Source organism: Lissotriton vulgaris, chromosome 10 (assembly GCF_964263255.1).
Source record: "Lissotriton vulgaris chromosome 10, aLisVul1.2, whole genome shotgun sequence".
Classification (NCBI taxonomy): domain Eukaryota; kingdom Metazoa; phylum Chordata; class Amphibia; order Caudata; family Salamandridae; genus Lissotriton; species Lissotriton vulgaris.
The window spans coordinates 45,483,646-45,503,052 of NC_141698.1; the positions used below are offsets into that span (position 1 = coordinate 45,483,646).

The following is a 19,407-nucleotide window of genomic DNA, read 5'->3' on the forward strand; positions in this document are numbered from 1 at the left end:
TCCGTCCAACTGCCGTAGTATGAAACTGGCAGTCAGATGGACACCTGTGGGGGAATACGGCTCTGCTCCTGATGGGCTCACGGAGCACGTCGTGGTGGTGGCCAGAAATGTAATCCACAAACGGCAATGGTGCAAGCCTCGCTCTGGCGTCGGGAATACAATTTCACTTTCTGCCTGCCATTTCATGGTGGTCTGCTCACCATGAAAAGGCAGACAGAAAGTGACTTTGGGGCTTCTAACCCTCCCCTATGGAGCCTGGGGAGTACTTGTGGTGCCTCCCTAACATCCCTGCACTATGTGGCAGGGTGCCTGCTACACAGTGCAAGGATGTTAAAACTCTGCATTTTTTTCCATTACGACTTGTGCTGCGAGCAGCAGCACAAGCCGCAGTGGAAAAAATATGGGATCCGACTGCCAATACAGTAGTCAGATCGTAATTTTGGAAGCCGGACCTCTGACTCCTTGTGCCCTGCTTCCACAGGTGCGATCCCACTTCCTCTACCATGCTGGTCCGACCGGCATGGTAATCGGCCCCTATGTGTTAATTGTGTTATGCTTTTTCAGATCATTTACATTTTATTGGTTGGTTGTTATGATTGTGAGAATATAGGGCCTGGTTGGGATGGTGGTCAGGCTTACGTCCAACCACGATGCCTTCGGAAATGGGACCACCCAACTAGCTGTCTGCAGTCCAACACCCTGAATCACGATTCAACCGCCTTGGATGCAACCGCATATATATATATATATATAAAGCGCTCAAAACCTCGACCAGTTTTTCGAAGGAGACGACACAACGTGGTGGAAAAACCTTTTCTTTATTTTCTTAGTCGCTGTCGACGCGTTTCGCCTGACCCAGCAGGCTTGGTCACGATAAAGTTTGCTTAAACACATACATACATTCAAAGTACTCGATACTCACATGATGCATCACGTGACTAACAAAATCATAGAACTGGAAAAGTTATTTACATAGATTCTCTTCGTGCACAGTATTAAAGTAAAATTTCTTTACGGGGCCATTTAGATGAATGTTTCAAAATGCAATAAACATAAATAAAGCCTCTAGTTTAAAGTGGTAAAAACAGTGAAAGAATGGGCAAGAAACAATAAATGATTCATGCTTATTTGCTCAATCCTCTATCCCAATTAAGGACCTTGTCACAGTTTCTTGGAAAACTTATTCAGCCCAAGTGGGCTTTTTTGATTCACCAAAAACCACTATACTGGCAATTATATTCAGTAATTGACATCCAAAACCAATATGGCCCGTCTAGTACTCTAAATGTACATAGAAGAATCAAAAGATTTTATCAAGAAATAAAGCCCCAGTGGGCAAACCCAATCAGTTCTATTTGATATCTGTGAAAATACATATCTAAAAACAGTTACATATATTTCTACAACTTTTCTCCAAGAGAAAATGAACTTTGTTATGCAGGAAGTTGAATAAACCACAAAAAATGACGTCAAGATCATAAACAATTCATAGGTGAGTGTATAGATCTTCTTCAATGTTCAATCCATACGGGCTTTTTGTATTTAATTCAACTATGTACCACGACTCCAGTTTGCGTAGTTTTTTCACCCTATCCCCCCCTCTTTCATTCAAGGGCACTGAATCAATTACATAATAGGATAAACTGCTCACATTTTTATCATGGAATTTTTCGAAGTGTCGGGCGACTGGATATGACCTGTCTGCATTTCCATATATATATATAGTGTATTTTTGTATTTTGTATTGTGGTGGGTGCTGACGGCTGCAGCACATGCTTCAGTACAAAATATGCACCCTGTGCATATCCCTGAACTAAGTGGCAGGCACCATGCGGTGCCTGCCACATAGTGCAGGGATACATTGGGAGGCACCATGTGGGAGGGCCAGTGATGAAGGAGGGCCCACAACAGGCCCCCAACACCCCTTTCCATCTGCCTTTTCATGGTGGGTAAATCACCATGAAAAGGCAGGCGGAAAGGAACTTGTAATCCCTATGGCGGTGCCTGGCAGGTTCCTCCAATGTTGTAGGGATACAAGTCCCTCTGACAGACTGACAGGCTCCTTGAGCCCGTCGTATCCGTGGCAGTCGGGTGCTCCAACCACCAACCATCCCCCCTGCCATCCTATTGAGATGGGCGGTAATCAGGATTACGATGGCGGTGAGACTGCCACCGATGAGATGTCGGTGGCGGTCCCACCGTCATCATAATCAGGCCCATAGTGTGGTCTTTTAATTACATTAGTATTATTATTTGTGTCAAATTGTCTTAATTAAAAAACATTGTAATAAATATGTAATTTGTTTAATTTTTGGTGAACGTTAGATATGTCATTTTCTAAATTTAAATATTTTGTTATTGTTATTTATTAGAGTTGTTATTACATGTTATTTGTTTGACATCAACTACTCTCACAGATTTGAGTGTGAATATTAGATTTACCCCTCTATAATCCAATGCTTTCCCTATTGCTACACCGACTGAAGTGGAAATAATAATTTTTTGAGTACAACTCTTGCACAGACTGGAGTGGGAATAGTGAATATTACCTGTCCTGAGTCCAACATTTTCCCTACTGCCACACAGACCTGAGTGGGAATAGCATTTTTTACCCCTCCACATTCCAACTCTTTCCCTACTATTGCACTGATTGGAGTGGAAATAGTCCTTTTTACCCCTTCTGAGTCCAATTCTTTCCCTAATGTTGCACAGACTAGATTGGGAATACCACAGTTTACCCCTCACCAAACCAGAGCTTTCCTTACTGTTGCCCCAACTAGAGTGGGAATAGTAAATGTTACCCTGTCTGAGTCCAACATTTTCCCTACTGTTGCACAGACTGGAGTGGGAATAGAAAATTTTACCCCTCCTGAGTCTAACGCTTTCCCTTCTGTTGCACAGATTAGGGTGGGAACAGTAATTTTTATTCTGTCTGAGTCTAATGCTTTCCCTACATTGGTACAGAATGGAGTAGGAATAGTAATTTCCACCCCTCCGCAACCCAACGCTTTCCCTACTGTTGCCCAGAATGGAGTGGGAATTGTAAATGTTACCCCTCCTGAGTCCAAAGCTTTTCCTACTGTTGCCCAGAATGGAGTGGGAATTGTAAATGTTACCCCCCCTGAGTCCAATGCTTTCCCTACTGTTGCATAGACTGGAGTGGGAAATAATAAACGTTACCCCTCCTGAGTGTACCGCTTTCCTTACCGTTGCACCGACTCGAGTGGGAATAGTAGATTGTACCCCCCCTGAGTCCAAGATTTTCCTTACTGTTGCAAAGACTGGGGTGGAATTTTATTTGTGTTGTTTTTCTACCTGTTATCTGTTTTGGTCTGGATAAGTGCTTTAAACATTTCTCCTAAGCTAACCATGTTTGCCCTGTGCTACAGCTACCAAGGGTTGAGCTCAGGTTTAAAATAATATAATAAAGCTATCTAGTAAGGAATAGTGCCAATATTATGAACACTCAATTTTCTCACAGTATGTATGCATGTATAAACGTACCTATATATGTATCACGTAGCTGTACAGAATGAACTTATCCAAAAGAGGAGAGCAGTAAAGATTTAAAGATAGAGAGACATTTAAAGAGTGAATGTAGGGCTAATGCTGGATTCTGAGAGGAAAAGTAGACTATTTACAGAAGATCCTCAGCGTTATGGCGAAGCCTCTATAGTTGTGGCAAAATCATTGCAGACCCTGAGTGTTGGTGTAGTATTCTGTAAAGCAGTGTGAAGAAAGGCATGAGTGGTCCTGTTAGATACTGGAATGTTATTGTAGATCCACAATGTGTAGCTGGAGACGGTATGCTGGCTAGCATTTTCTTTTCTGCACTGCACTTTGTGGCTGATGGTACTCTGTGGTAAGTAGGATTCCCTTAAAAGACTCCATTGTGGAGTTGAAAGCTGTGGACCAAAATGTTGTCATCTTCTAAATGCAACAGTATGTGGGATTGAACAGCTGATCTGAAGTCACTTTCTGGGAGGAATGCTTTCACTTTGTTTCGAGAGAGAGCTGGCATCAGTTCACCTTAGTTTTCTTTGTTATTTGTTCCTTGAGAGTGAGGCCAGTGTTAGGGATGAATCTGACTAGCTTGGCATTGGTCAAAACTTGGGTTTTACTTTTATCCAGGTTTATGCCATCGAGCTTGGCTTAGACTAGTTTTTGTTGGCAAATAGTAGGAACTTGGTTTTTGGTGGGGTTAGGTTTGGGTATATGCAGGACAATCAAGTCTGGAATAGGTGCATGCAGTGATGACAAGAGAAATTGAGGCTTCCATTTAGAAATATGTGTCTTTGCCATATTGATATATTTTGATGCTGTTATCAGTGAGTCGAGCTCCAAATTAGAGTGTGAATACAAGACGCAAAATGGATCTGTGGGGAACTCTGAAGGCAATGTTGAGCTTCTGGGATCCTGAGGAGCCCCAATGAATAAACTGGTGTCAGATGAAAATAGAAGAGGTAAACCAATGGAAGACATCACCAGAGAAGAGGGTGCAGATTAGGTTGGGATAGTCAACAATGTTGAAGGCAGACACCAGATCCAGCAGTACTGGGAGACATGTGTCATTTGTATCTGTGGTCGTCAGGGGTGTAAGAAATTGGATTTCTGGTTGGCAGAGGTATGCACCCTCTCCAGGCAGGAACCATAGTCCTAATGAGGGTAAGCCAGAAACAAACCTTTAATTAACCTGTGCTCACACTCTGGTAGCTTGGCACAGAGCAGGCAGGATTAACTTAAGAGGCAATATGTAAAGTATGTGCACAGCACATCAAACATTAGACTGTGAAAACATCACAAAAATACTGCACACCTGATTAAGAAAATACAGAATAATTTTAGACATATGGCATGACCAGAATTACAAAAATCCAATAAGTAGATGTTGACAAATGCAATTTTAAAAATGTATGAGAAAATAGTGTATAAAAGTGAAAAGTGCCAACTGTGGTTATCTGGTCATGCCAGACAGGGACAAAGTCAAGAGTTCAGGCCACCCGTGATGGAGTGGGGGCCAGATACATGAACCCACTTTGGCCCGCTGAACACAATACCTTAAATCCTGGTGTGTGGTCTGTGCAGCATTGCTTTGTGAGGCCTCACGGCAGTTCCGATGAGGAAAAAAGAGGGCAGAGCACCATAGGCCCACTTCCAAGGGTCCAGGGCTGGGGTGGTACCACTTAGAAGGGCAGACTCAGAGATGGCAGAGTCCAGGTGCTGGCACAGGTTGGTAGAAAGTCTTTTGTGTCCCTGAGACTTCAGAAAACAGGAGGCCAGTCAGCTCTTGAGGTGTAAGTGAGGCAGATCTTAGCTCCACCCCATCAAGCAAGTAATGGCCGATTAAGGCCAATAAAGTCACACCTTAGCTCCCATAATGTGTGGCTATCTAGAGGGAATGCACAAAGCACAGTTGTCACCGACCCTAGATGTGTATTTGGAAAACAGAAGGCACCAAATGGCTGAAGTAAGAAAATACCAACTTTCTGAAAGTGGTACTTTGAGAATTGCAATTGGAAATTCGACTTCATCATAAATTGTGATTTAAAAATTGTGAGTCCATAGACGCCAAACCTGAAAAGTCTATATTTTCCCAATGGAGAGCTGCACTTAACCCCTTCGATGCTCATGACGGAACGGTTCCGTCATGAGCATCGGTTGAGCTGTGCTCATGACGGAACCGTTCCGTCATGACCACACCCATTTTAGAGGATCCAGCACTGGAGGAAAATCTCCGTAGCAGCGATGAGGTTAAAAGATGTAGTAAGGTAATGCCAATGTTAACCTATTGTAGTGATACGCATTGCAGTAGTGAAAAACTAATTTCATAGTTTTTTACTACCAGGACATGTAAAACTCAAACGCACATGTCCTACTTATTGAATACACTGCACTCTACTTTGAGGTGACTTTTATGTAATAAAATGAAGCTTTGAGCCTGGCAATTATGTTGTCAGGTCAAAATAGCAGTCTGAAACTGCACACACAGGCCCTACAGCGGCCGGCCTGAGACATGTGTTAAGGGCTTCTGAAATGGGCAGCACAATCATTGCTGCGGACTACTAGTAGCTTTAATTTCTATGTCCTTGGCACATGTAGTGTACTTTACTAGGGACTTTGAATTAAATAAATATGTCAATAGTGTATAAGCCAATGTTACCATGATTAGAGTACAGAGCACATGCATTTTAGCACTGGTTAGCAGTGGTAATGTGCCCAGCATCCAAAGAGACAAAATCGAAGGAGGGCAGAAGGCAAAAAATCAGGGGAAACCACGTCAAGGAGGCCAGGTCATGGGGCCTGTGCACTTTTTGAAGGGTGGCTTCTTTCTATGCTGCAGCATGATCTGAAGCTGGATTGGTAGTAATTCAGGAGATGATTGGCATTGTGTGATCTTGAAGTTATGCATAGGGTCCCTTTTCAACAATGTTGCCAATGTAGGATTGTAAGAAATCGGCTGGTTGTTGGTAATATTATCACGGTTTACTGTGGGTTTCTTGAGAAGAGCGAGGATCTAGCCTATCTGGAATGATTCTGAGATGATACCTAAGTCAGAGTGGCATTGACATTACTGAGAAGCAGTGCTTAATTTGTAAAATAATAATTGCCAGGGCTCTGACCAGGAGGCCACTGCAGCTTGCACCACCCATGCAGCTTGCACCACCCATTGCCTTTGTCATCGCTGCCAAAACAGCTACTAACCATCTCTCTTTCATGTAAATGCGACAGTTCAGAATATTCCAGATCCCCAAAGCTGAAGGAATGGCTTGGGAGGCAGGTATGAGCATTATTTTAAAGTAACTTGTATTTCTAACCTACAGTTGTTCTGCTCATCTCTAAATTAGATGAGCAGCACCACCATGTGTTGGATTGTTCTAATTATGGTGTTGACAATTAGGTGTTACTGCCGAGCACCGGAAACAAATTAAGTGGCGGTGCTTAGCACCGGAAAGCTCCGGCTCAAATTAAGCACTGCTGAGAAATGGCCAGAGGCTGTCTCTCTTGAGAACTTTGATGAAAGAAGTGGTTAAGAACATATAAGGTGGCTTTAAAGGAGTCGACATTGTTGGCGAGGTCAGCAAGAGACAGACCTCAATGACTGTGACCATTGTAGGATATATTGCCAATTGGTGGGTACAAAAGGAGCCCTAGTGTAGTAAATGTGCTGTCATAAGCCACAGTCTATGACATTGCACTTGTCTGTGAAGTGGGGAACTGGAGAATGAGGTGTGGAGTGGATGCACTGCTTACAGTTTTGAAAAGCATTTCTCTGTTTCTATTGACATCTTGATTGATGGGGTTTGTATAGTATTTGGCTCTAACTAAGTTGTCTATCTGTTGAGCGCAAGGACGTTAGTAAATTGAAGCCTTTGAAAGCTCTAGTTTTCCTACATTCTTCCCTGTTTGTGGATAGATGGAGCATTGTTGTATGCAAGGTCTGTGTAATATAAGAGCCCTGAGTGTTTTGGCTTACACTTGCTTATATTAGATGGAGCATGGGTGTTCACGTTGACACTTATAAATTAGTTAATGTTGTAATGAAGGGATTTTATGTCAGACGTTGGGGTGCAGGTGCCAGGCAAGGTATTAATTAGTGCCATATTTTCTTTCCTTCTTTCCTCCATTCCTTTGTTCATTCCTTCTATCATTAATCCCTACCTTATTTCTTTTGTTACTTCCACTCCTGCAATTTACTTCTAAATTTACAAATATTGTCATAATTTTTATTTTATTGTTCTGTGATTAGTAGCTTGTCACAATGGGTGCTGTACAGAAGTAAAGTAAAGCAGAATATATTTCTTGAGTGTTGAGAAGCAGGAGCAGCATTTCATTGAAAATATCTGAATTAATTATTGTAAATTGATATGGCAAAAGTGTTTCCTTTTACAGATCAGCTATGGTGCTGGACTCCCTATACTAAGTGACAAAGTCCAGTTCCCATCTTTCTTACGAACAGTGGCAAGCACCTCCTTCCAGGTGGATGCTTTGTTGAAGCTACTGCTCCACTTTGGCTGGACATGGATTGGAATACTGGCCTCCAATAATGACCTTGGTCTACAGGGTAGCCGGCTGCTTGCAGAAGAGGCAGCAAAGAATGAGATTTGCATTGAATTCTTTGAAACTCTCCCCACACAATCTAGCATGGCCTCCTTAGCCCATGTCACTGACACTATCCATACATCCTCTGTGAATGTGATTGTCTGTTATGTGTTTCCATTGGATATCATTCCAGTCTTAAATGTGATATCTCTTAGAGGAATTGTTGGAAAACATTTTATTGGTCTTACAAGCTGGTTTCCATCACCGGTGTTTTCTGTGAGGGGACTATGGGAAACACTGAATGGCACAGTGGGGCTGACAGTGCACAGAGGAGAAATCCCTGGGTTTAAAGATTTCCTCTACAGTATCCACCCAATCAAGGACTCTGAAAATATCTTTATGAAGCAATTCTGGGAGCAGGTTTTTAGTTGCAAATGGATGGACACATTTAATGAAACAAAAGTTGGAAACATGATAGATGGAAATCGACTCTGCAATGGGACAGAAAAACTAGAATCTCTTGATGCTTCAGTGTTTGAGGTGAATGAACTTATGCTTCCCTATAATGCATACAAGGGCATCTACGCTATGGCCCAAGGACTGCATGATCTGCTTCATTGCAAAGATCAAGAAGGCCCCTTCACCAACAAGTCATGTGCAGATCCTGACAGTTTTCAGCCATGGCAGGTAAGAATCTCCATATAGTAAAACTCCATGGCAAATCACATCAGTAAAAGTGTCTTTATAGAATCAAAATAGACTAGGCTATGCTCTTTAAAATTCTTCTGTATCTCAATGCATATATAATTGTCTGCTTTTTGTGCAGATATTGCACTATGTGAAGAATGTTCGCATGGAGATCTCTGCTGGCAAGGACTTATTTTTCGATTCTTATGGAGACTCACCACCATTGTTTGATTTGTTATACTGGCACATGACATCCAGGGACACCAGCAGCTTTCTGAAAGTAGGAACCTACAATGGCAGAGCTCCTTCTGGCTTAAAGCTGGTTGTTAACAACAGTGCCATCTTATGGGGTGGCAAACACACTCAGGTGAGAAAGTATTTTGGTTTTCCTCACAGTAAAATCAGCATTAGTGATCCACCAACAGGGAAGAGGGCAAAGATGAAAGCATCTCTTCTGCAACAGCAGAACATAGATGTTTGTGAAGAAACAATTTGACTTTTGCTTGATAATTTGTACTGTCCAGGCTTTATTTTGTAGAATACTTCTATTAATCAATGGAAGAAGGCTTAAACACCTAACTTATTAAATGAAGAGATCTGTGTTCAAATGTAAATGCCTTTTCTCAGTCCTCCATGCAAACCAGGTGATTATAATGACTGTGGTTAAGTGGAAGGAAACTAACACCCTTTTTATCTTCTGGCGGTGAGTCTGTGTGCTTATTTTACTGTAAAGTTGATTAATGATCATTAAAGCATGAACATTCTTTTCATTTCTAGAAAGAGATGACTTCAAGTCAATCATTGGCGAAATGTGTGTCTTCTTGTGTTCATACTTCTGGTGTTCAACCTGAAACCTCATTCTCATCTTTAGTGCCCCTGCACCATTTCCACCCACTATAACTTACTAACTTAGGGCCTATTAGGATGGTAGGAGGGACCGTCCGCAGGGGCAGCGGCGGTCCCTCCGTGCAGATTAGGATGTGACCGCCACCTTGGCGGTCACATCCTGTATATTTAACATTGTGGTGGGTGCTGCTTGAAGCAGCACACGCCGCAATTTAAAAACAACATGGTTTCCTTTGCATGCACGAAGCTGCAGGCACCACGTGGTGTCTGCCACTTTGTGCACGCAAAGGCAGGGGGGTACCATAGGTACCCCCCATGTGCACCCCCCACCCTCCCTTCACCCCTGGGGGCCCATAACTGGCCCCCAAAGAAAAGTCTGTATGCCTTTCCACTGCAGAAATGCCGCAGTGGAAAGGCATAGTTATGTCCAAATCAGTGGTTTGATATAGGCTAACTGGCGCCACCTAGACAGTCTCACAGTTTTATTTTTAGTATGGATTTTTATCTCTCACGGTGCTATAAGGTAGAAGGAACCACCTAATCCTTCCAATAATGAGCCAGCGCTTCAAAACAGAAACAAAACTCCTTAACACATAAAGTGTTAAGGAACATCTATTTGATACTCAAACAAATGTGATTTTAAACTAAAAGATATGTGGGTATTTGAATACTGTCATTATGACACCTTATCAAGATGTGGATCATACTTGTTCACTGAAGAAAAAGAAATGTATATAATATGGCATTTATTCTATGAAATTGAATACTTGAGGTGCATTCTGCATGACAGGGGCCACAAGACTGGTGCAATTTTGAACAAACAGCACAATGTATAATATAGAATATGTACAAGAAATGGCAACATATTTGTTTATTTTGAACTTCTACAGCCTTGAAAAAGTCGTTGGGTTATACTCCCGGTCACGACGAAACACGTGTCGGCTGTGTGGAGAACTTGCAACATTCAAGAATAAATTGAATATCTGTATTATCAAGGACTACGTATTGCAATTGTGTTTAACTGGTGGCAACACCTACACTCTACTATACTTTGATATACGTGTGCTAAGGAGTTTTGTTGTTGTTTGTGTTTGTGGAAAGGCATAGGACCGCCTCCATCCTAATATGGCTGGCGGTGTCTGATAGACACCGCCAGCCATGTTAGAGCTTTCCCGCCGCGGTCGGAAGGCGACCGCGGCGGAAAAGTGGCGGACGGAAAAAAGATCCCCTAGCCATCCTAATCTGGCGGGGGTCTTTTTTCTGTCCGCAGTGGTTAATACGCATCCTCCGGGCCGGCGGTGGCTTCTGCCAGCCCGGAGGATGCGGATTAACCGCAATCCTAATGAGCCCCTAAGTTTCATCCTCACCATATCTTCACAGTCAAACCCGTATGAACACTGTTGTCCTAGCAACATTAAATTATGCAACAGCTCTTGACCACTACACACCTGTAGTACTATTGGCAAAGTCATCAACTTTGCCTCCCACATACTATTCAAAATACTACGCTATTCTTGACCTGAAAATATTCAGTGATGCAGATATGATGCAACTTCTCCTGATCCGTTAGGGAGTGCTGATCTCATTCCAGCCAGGAGATTTTCCCTACAAATCATGTCCACCTCTGATCTGGGAATTGAAAAATGTGGTCTGCTGCTGCACCATCATAACAGAGACACGATTCCAAATGTGAGAGGCTGGAGGGCAGGCCATGTCTGTGCACTGTGGCATCAAACAAAGTCAAAGGCTTGCAGCTGTATCAGTGTCCTCAAGTGCAAAGTTTACAAGGTCCAGGGCCCAGAGAACCGAGGGGTAATTAGGTGCAGAAGACCTATCTTCCACTTCACCCTCTGCAAGGCCTCATATTCCCTTACTAGCTCATTGTTTAGTGGGGGAGTGAACCCCCCCCACCTGGTTGGATGGCTATATAAGCCCTTTCAACAAATAAAGGATAAATGAAAGCATTCAGATCTGGCCATATTTTCACCCTACTCATCCATTATTGGTGGCTACAGGAGAAATATCAAAGGAACTGCCAGCCGGGACTCACTGAAGCACTTGCAAGGAAGCCTAAGAGCTCCACCCACAGATAACATCTTCCATCTGCTACAGCTTCTTTTGATTGAGGCAGTTGACTGTGATGTTATAGAACCACTTTGGCGGGTTTGTGCCTGGGCAAAAGGGTGCCTTTGTCATCAGAGAACAGGTTAAACAAGAAGGTGGATAATGCAGAAACAAAAATTGCAGCAGAGGAGACCAGACTAGATGACATTGTGACAAGAGATGTAGGGCCAGATGTACAATATATTTTTGCATGAGCAAACGGGTTTGCGAACCGTTTGCACAGGCAAAAAAACCTAAGGGCCATGTACCAACCCTAATTAGCGAGTTGCAATTTATTTGCGACTAGCTAATTAGGATTTGCAGCTCGTTATTAGGAAATGGCATTTCAAGGTCGTCCATTCCTAATAGCGAGCCTGAGCCCTATTTACCATCTACCTCAAGTAGGTGTTAAATCATTCGCAAACAGGAAGGGGTACCCAGGGGACCCCTTCCCCTTTGGGAATCCATGTGAAAATATTTTTTAGCGGCAGGCAGTGGTCCCATGTACCACTGCATGCCCTTAAATAATGAAACAAAAACGTTTAATATATTTTTTTATGCATCCGTTTTCCTTTATGGAAAATGGGCTGCATTTAAACAAAATACCTGCCTCATTGAAAAGCAGTCCCAGACATGGAGGTCTGCTGAGCCCAACAGGCCACCATCCCTGGGAGGCCAGCCATTTCAAATGGGCTTGCAAATTGTGAGTGGCTCATTATTATTCCTGAGCCTTGCATTTTGCGACCCCATTAGTGTCTCTGACACTGTTGTACATGTAATTCCTCGCAATTGAGCGCAATTTGTGCACCGCAACATTACATGGTCATACATCTGGCCCGTAGTTGTTACCTCTGCAGTAAAATCACTGGGAAAGAGGTCTAGCATGGATGAATAATGCCCCACCTTCAAGCCTGTGCCATTACTTTGCAGGAAAATAGGTTTGAGAAGCTTGAAACTTTTAAAATGTCTGACAACCTTAGGCAGATTGGATAGCTATAGCTGAGCTCCGAGGCAGAAGGTGCGCTACTTAAAGGATATGGCCTCTTGGATGGCCGTCCCACGTTGAAGTTGAGGAAGGCTACACCAGTGTCAACAAGAGGCAAATATGCAGCCCAGGAGGCTCCCATGACAGTGTGTTTGAGTTTAAATCATTTCTAAAGCGCGCGTACACCTGGCGGTTTCATTGCGCTGTGGTTTACTGAGCCTCAGAGAACGGGGACAGTACTTGTGACAGTTCAAGACAAGATTCAATGAGAATTTTTACAGGATTGGGTGACCACAAAGAAATTTCCTGCTTGTATTGGGAAGGACGGGCTGGATCAGATCAACATTCTCACTCTCATGCCTCCTATGTCAGAGAGATAATCATTGTTTGAGTAGCAATTGAAAACAAAGTTGTAGTAAGAGGAAGGAACAGGACAGAAGCAAGAGCCAGAAAAAGGTAGTGATTGCATGTGCAGAAGTAAACATCTGATACATCAGGCAGAGGCACAGGCAGAGATGAAGCTGAAGAAGGACAGAGAAAGAAAGAAGTGAACTACAAAAGGGAAAGAGAGAAATAATTTGCATTCAAGAGACTTAAATTCACAGAGAAGAAAGACAGAGACAAAAAGACTAACTGGCACATGCATCAAACATGTCATTTGCGATTCCTTATTAGCGAAAAATAAGGATTCGCTAATAAAGAGTCGCAAAAACCTATGCATGTAGGAATCGCTAAAAAAATAGTGATTCCTACAAATTCCTTAATTGCGACTCACAAATTCTGACTCACAATTAAGGAATGGCTTCCCATTCATTCCTATGGGCCTACAGGCCCATAGAAATGAATAGAAAATTGCATGAGCAATTTGCAAGTATCCAAAAGGTACTCGCAAATAGTGCATGCAATTTCAAGGGTGCAAGGGTGTCAAAAGGACACCCTGTTGCACCCCTGAAATTGATATGTGCACTCATGGTGCGCACACACATGCCCCAAGGGCATGTGTGTGTTTAACGTGGGACTGTGAAAAAAGCACTTTGGTGCTTTTTTCAAGGAAATCACAATTTACCATCACCTTTCATTTGACAGTAAATTACAATCCTTAATACTTTATTGTATTGTATTTAAGTAATTGCAATATTGGGATTTCTGATATTGCCATTTTTGTATTTGAGATGATGCATCCCAAATGCAAAAGTACCGGTCACATAGGGGCAGATTCTGAGAATGTGCCCGTTTGTGACAGGTTTTTCCTTGGATGCATGTGGGCCTAAGAGAGTTAGTTGAAATTTGGGAAAAGCAGAAACCATGAGGAAAAAACACCAAACTCATGTTTTCCTCTTCACATTTAGAGATGGATAACCACACAGTACCTGATAGATCAGTTCAGTTGGCTCTGTTGTGGGAAACCTTTGACGTGATAACCAGTCTTTCACAGGACCGTCAGGTCACAGTGATGATTATCTAATCCTGTTTATGGCAGAGCAAACCTCATTAGATATTCCTATAAGATGCCCCTATGTAATACATGGCAGTCCTGGTGTAACTCATTAACAAACTCATGCTTAGAAAGCTCGTTTTTGAAAAACAAAACTTTGCCCACACAACACACCAGCATAATTTTCTAACCAGTGAATGCAATTGAGGCTTCTGGGATTCCTGACAGGAAGCAAGGATGCATTTTGTGCTACAAAATGGTGCAAAATCACATGTGGTTTATCCCCAAATTAAGCTGGTTTCAAGGTGCCATCGACCATTAGCCTTAAAACATTTTATCACCCCTTTATTTATCTGAGACATATAGTAAGGTAGCAAATGCTCATGTATTTTCCAAACTAATGAATTTAAAATGGTAAATTCCAAATAAATATGACACTTTATCCTCTGATGGCACATTCGTACTTACATCTTAATCTTTTTGTACCATCCTCTAAGTTATTACCCCAATGGTTGTATGGACCTTTATTAATTGACACAAAGAGCTGTAAAGGCGCAAACGTCCAAAGTACATTTCACTGTTGTGAAGTCAATATGGATCCGCAACAAGGACTAGAAACCAAATGTTAAGATTAAATGGATTTAGTTTAGAATATTTATCAATCCAATAAATTGACAGCATAGGGCTAAATTCACAAAATACAATAACATAGTTTGCACACTGAAATTATCTCATTATGTTGAGGCATATTAATATGAGATACAAGATAGCAATATCCACAACAAGAATACAAAAAATAATTGCAAACAGGTCTTTCACAAAGAAACTGCTCCTATTTATCTTAAATACAGATAGAGAATTGATTTGCTAAATGGAATTCCTATCAAGGAAGCATAGAAGGTGTCAGGATTGAATAGAACTTCAGTAGATGTTTGACAGAATAGAATGAGTGTTCCGCATAAAGCTTCACACGTTAGGGATAGACCAACAAGCGAGTGCTCAGTTCTCTCTAAGAGTTGAAAAAAGTATTCCAAACTCATTATGAAAACACCAATTAAAATAACAGTAGCTTGAAAAACATCCTTATCTCTCCTAATGTCACCAGGAACCAACCAAATTGTTGACAGTGGAGAGTATCAGCACACTCCCTTAAATCTTCTATCTTATCAAAACTGGAACTGCGGCATTCAATCTTGAACATCCCTCCATCCTGGTATGCGATAAAGTTCTCCCCACAAGGCTTGCTATCAATTGTTTAATACAAATAGTGAGTCTTTCTCTAGCTAACAAGAAGCATGATAGTGCACTCGGAAATGGAAGGAAACATTCTACTTGCAAGGTTAAACACATACTTCAATTGAAGCCTGTTATCAGGAAAACTTCATATAAAAGAGAAAAAACTTTGGTTAAGTGATTATACAGTTTTTATGAATACGTCTTTAATGGCATTTGAATAGCATATATGCAGTCGGCATTAGTAAAGATCAGCATTTAGTTACAGCATCTGACAGTCCCAGTAATGTGGTTGAATGTGGTTTAGCAGAAAAATACAGACATATACGAGTAATCTCTAGTAAAAACTACTGTGTGCAAAAATGTGCGGTTGCTGACTTCAGGCATTGGATAACCATAAATTCACATACCAAAGAAAGAAGGAGCAAGTGGCTCAATCCGTTATCAGTGTGCAGGTATAGGCCACATTTCCATGGGGGGGGGAGATCCTGCGCACCCTGCGCTATAGAGGGGGGAATGCTGTAGAAGGTGGGTGGGACCTATATCAGGCAGCAGAGGGGAATGAGCAGGGGACAGTGGACCAGCCAGGATGATACGGCAGTGAAAAGACAAAGGATAGGGCATATCAGCAGTGCAAAGGGCAGTATACAAGCGGATGGGCGACGGCACCCCTCGGGTCAGAGGAGCCTAATTGAAAAACTAGCAACTCCCATGAATCCTACAAATCCTTCCGCAGCCGAAGGGCAGCACTAATGGCCTATCATTTAGGGTGGACTCTTGTACGATTTGACTTCCACTGCAGCCACATGTGAATCCTGGCCTTGGGGCCTGGTCATTCCACTATGTCCCATAGCCAACCTGCACAGCCGGTCCCGGCCAGTATTCCAGAGCGCAGATCAATGAGACACAGCTGTGTAGGAGGAGGAAAAGAAGAATTCCAACCCATGGTTCCTCTTGGTCAGAACATGGGCCAGGTGAATAAACATATTGGGGCTTCACATTTAGCAGCTCATGTGGTTTTCCAGGTATACAATGCACCTGTTTGGTAAGCGGTAATGCAATATCTCTGAGGTATGGAAGAGTACCTCATCCCAAAATGAGCTGATGGAGGTGCACTCCACAATATGTGTATGAAATCCGCCTCAGCAGATGTACAGCGTGGGCAAGCCTCCCGGTCCCCAGGTACATTTGTTCTATCCTAGCAGGAGTGAGATAGGTATGATGAAGGTAGTTAAACTGTGTATACTTAAGTTTAGCATTGGTAGAGATTTTTGGCCATTTCTATTTATAGTTTAGATTGTGTGTCCACCACTTGCATGTCTAGTGTTGTCTCCCAGTAAGTCTTCAGTGATTGAAGTGGCATGGCTTTGTTCATACGTAAGGTACCATATTGCTAAAGTGCACAGGGTCCTAAGGCCAACAACTTTTTATTTCAGCAAAAATTGGAGGTAAGTGGGCAAAATGTTTAGGAGAACACCAGTCTAACAACATTTAAACTTGAAATCAAGCCCTATGTGTTTTCCATTCTGCTTGTACTGGTTTGTAACCACCTCACACCCAAACTGCCTAGACCATTTTTGTGGCCATGTGAGGCCTCAGTGGTCTGCATGGAGCTAATGTGTAGTTCTGCACAAACGTTCTGCTTTTTTCCAAAACCATATTTTCAGTTTTGCTTACCCTAATATATTAGTCCTATTTATCTGGCTGCCCCTTTTGCTCTACTGCTATGAATTACTGGAGCGCCCTTTGCTGTGTATTTGGTAAACAATACCAGTGGGCAATCATTGCAGAGAGAATACTGTATCTCTTTTTTTCTATTTTGGGTCTAATATAAAAAATCAGGGTAAAGATTATTGTTTTGGAGCTCAAAACATTTATCTAAATAACCAAGAAGGTTTGCAGCTTTAAAGGGTTGAAGTTTAACCAATATTGGGAGTCGAGCTATATCAATGGTCCAACATTTTCATAAGAAGCAGCATGACACCTTTAATGTACTGGCTACAGAATTATCCTACCTCTGTTATCATTCTAGGCCCCTCTATCAGTCTGCAGTGAAAGCTGTGCTCCAGGATACAGGAAGTCTGCCATTAAAGGACGTCCCAAATGCTGTTTCCTCTGTGTGCCATGTCCTGATGGGAGCATTTCGAACCAAACAGGTGGGTTCAGAAAGACTGCAAAATACCATATCAGAGAGTTATCACCAAAAATGGCTAAAGATGTTAAATTTATGCTATACTATTTCCTGAATGAGACATTCAAAGATGGAAAAAGTACAACAGCTTCAGATTTTGAAGGGGATATTTAATATTGCAGTTTCACACAGTAAGTTAATTTCGGGCTTATCCTGTGCGGTGGGTCAAGAGCAAAGATAAAGGGGAAATATACAGTGAACAATAAAAGGTAATTGGGATTATTTGCATATGCACACACATGCTGTCAACCTGTAAAAAATGATGGTATCTCATGTAGGGCAAGTGTGTACATGTACACAGCAAACTAACAACATTAAAGTACTAAAACATGTAATTGTAGTGTGTGATAACAGATGTTTATTGTAATGCATTTCAGGGGTATATTTACTAAAATTATCATCATAAAAGTGACAGAGATGGACACAATTAGATTTTTTCAATTTACTTTCCAGCTGAAAACTTTTTTTGTGCTGGAAATTCACTTGCAAGTAATGCAAATCAGCGCCTAGCACTGCTTTGCATTAATTAGCGCTGAGGGGATATTCCATTTGTGGTGCATGGGTATTCACATCCAACCACCCATAGTTTAAATATTAAATCAAGCTTCCTTTACTGCAGTTTACCTACAACTACTACATTAACTTGGAGCAACACCCTGCACTAAAACCCAACCTATTATTTAATTACGTTTTAAATTAAATACATTTAGATATTTTTCTTTTAATTTAAATGAAAGTACATTTTCATTTTACTCTTTCACCCCCTTTTTTTAAATAGTGAGTTATGAATTACGATAGATTTGAATGTATTATTATAAAGTACACTGGAAATTAAGGTTTAATTTAAAAATTGAATATTAAAAAAAAATATTTTAAAACTATATTTTAAAATGTATTTAATTTCGTTTTTAATATATTGTACATTTTCCTATGTGTTAGTGTTAATCCTGTCATGAATGATTCTTATGGGAGTGTTTTGCAGTATCAGTAGCTGGCAAGGTGTGGTTCTTAACTTATTCTATCTCTGAGCCGAAGTAAAAAAAGCCTTTTTTGTCAGTACTCCTAATTTACTAGATGTAAATGAACATGTTGTGAATTTCAATTGTCTTACTCTTATGTGGGTGTGTGTTTTCCAATAGCACATCTCTCCCTAAATCCCCCTCTTGAACTTTCCTTAAGCTCACCTTTTTAGAAGTAAGTATTCCCCATTTTCTACCCAAGTTCATTTTACCCATCCACATTTGCCACTAAATTGTATGCATCACTTTGTGAAGATTTCCACACTGACAGAGGTCTTCATATTGAAAACTAGGAGTGGCAGAGGAGATGATCTCCAGCAGGAAGTTTGTCAATATATTTTTGGAGAGAAGAAAGTATAAATAATTCAAAAAAGATTTCCCCTGAAGTAAGCAGTTCAAGTTGTGAATTTCAGTTCACAGAAGCCATAACCAGAAATAAAACCATAAGACACGCACTAAGATATGAAAGTATGACTACAGTTAAAAGCGGACAAACTACATAACGCAAAGAATATTAAGATTCTATCTGTGATTTCAATATTAAGAATTACCAGATGTCCCAGTGCACACAAGAGTCAGAATCATCCAAATAATGCGAATGTATTTCATCTGCTGGAAATACATTATTAACTGCTGTTCTGACTCCAGGGTACCCACTATCTACAAAAGGGAGCAGATGGGGTGGGAAGATAGATCTAATTTTGTGTGTATATTAAATTATGTGTAAATTTAATTGGGTGCTTAGCCAAATTCTCTATGGGGCACACCTAATAAAGGTAAACACTAGAGCAGTTCTGAGACCTTGCAGTGACAAGTCCACAAATCTTGGAACTGGCACAACTTAAAAGTTTTGGAATCGTGCAACATT

The 19,407-nt window shown here is 41.4% G+C and overlaps 1 protein-coding gene across 1 annotated transcript in view; it reads left to right on the forward strand.

Moving 5' to 3' along the window:
* The window catches only part of LOC147684537 (extracellular calcium-sensing receptor-like), a 44,720-nt gene that overhangs the window by 21,665 nt on the left and 3,648 nt on the right, over nt 1-19,407 (forward strand). The window contains exons 3-5 of the mRNA XM_086939697.1: nt 7,891-8,727; nt 8,867-9,094; nt 17,362-17,485. Coding sequence (XP_086795823.1) covers nt 7,891-8,727; nt 8,867-9,094; nt 17,362-17,485 — 1,189 coding nt within the window. The remainder of the gene's footprint in view (nt 1-7,890; nt 8,728-8,866; nt 9,095-17,361; nt 17,486-19,407) is intronic.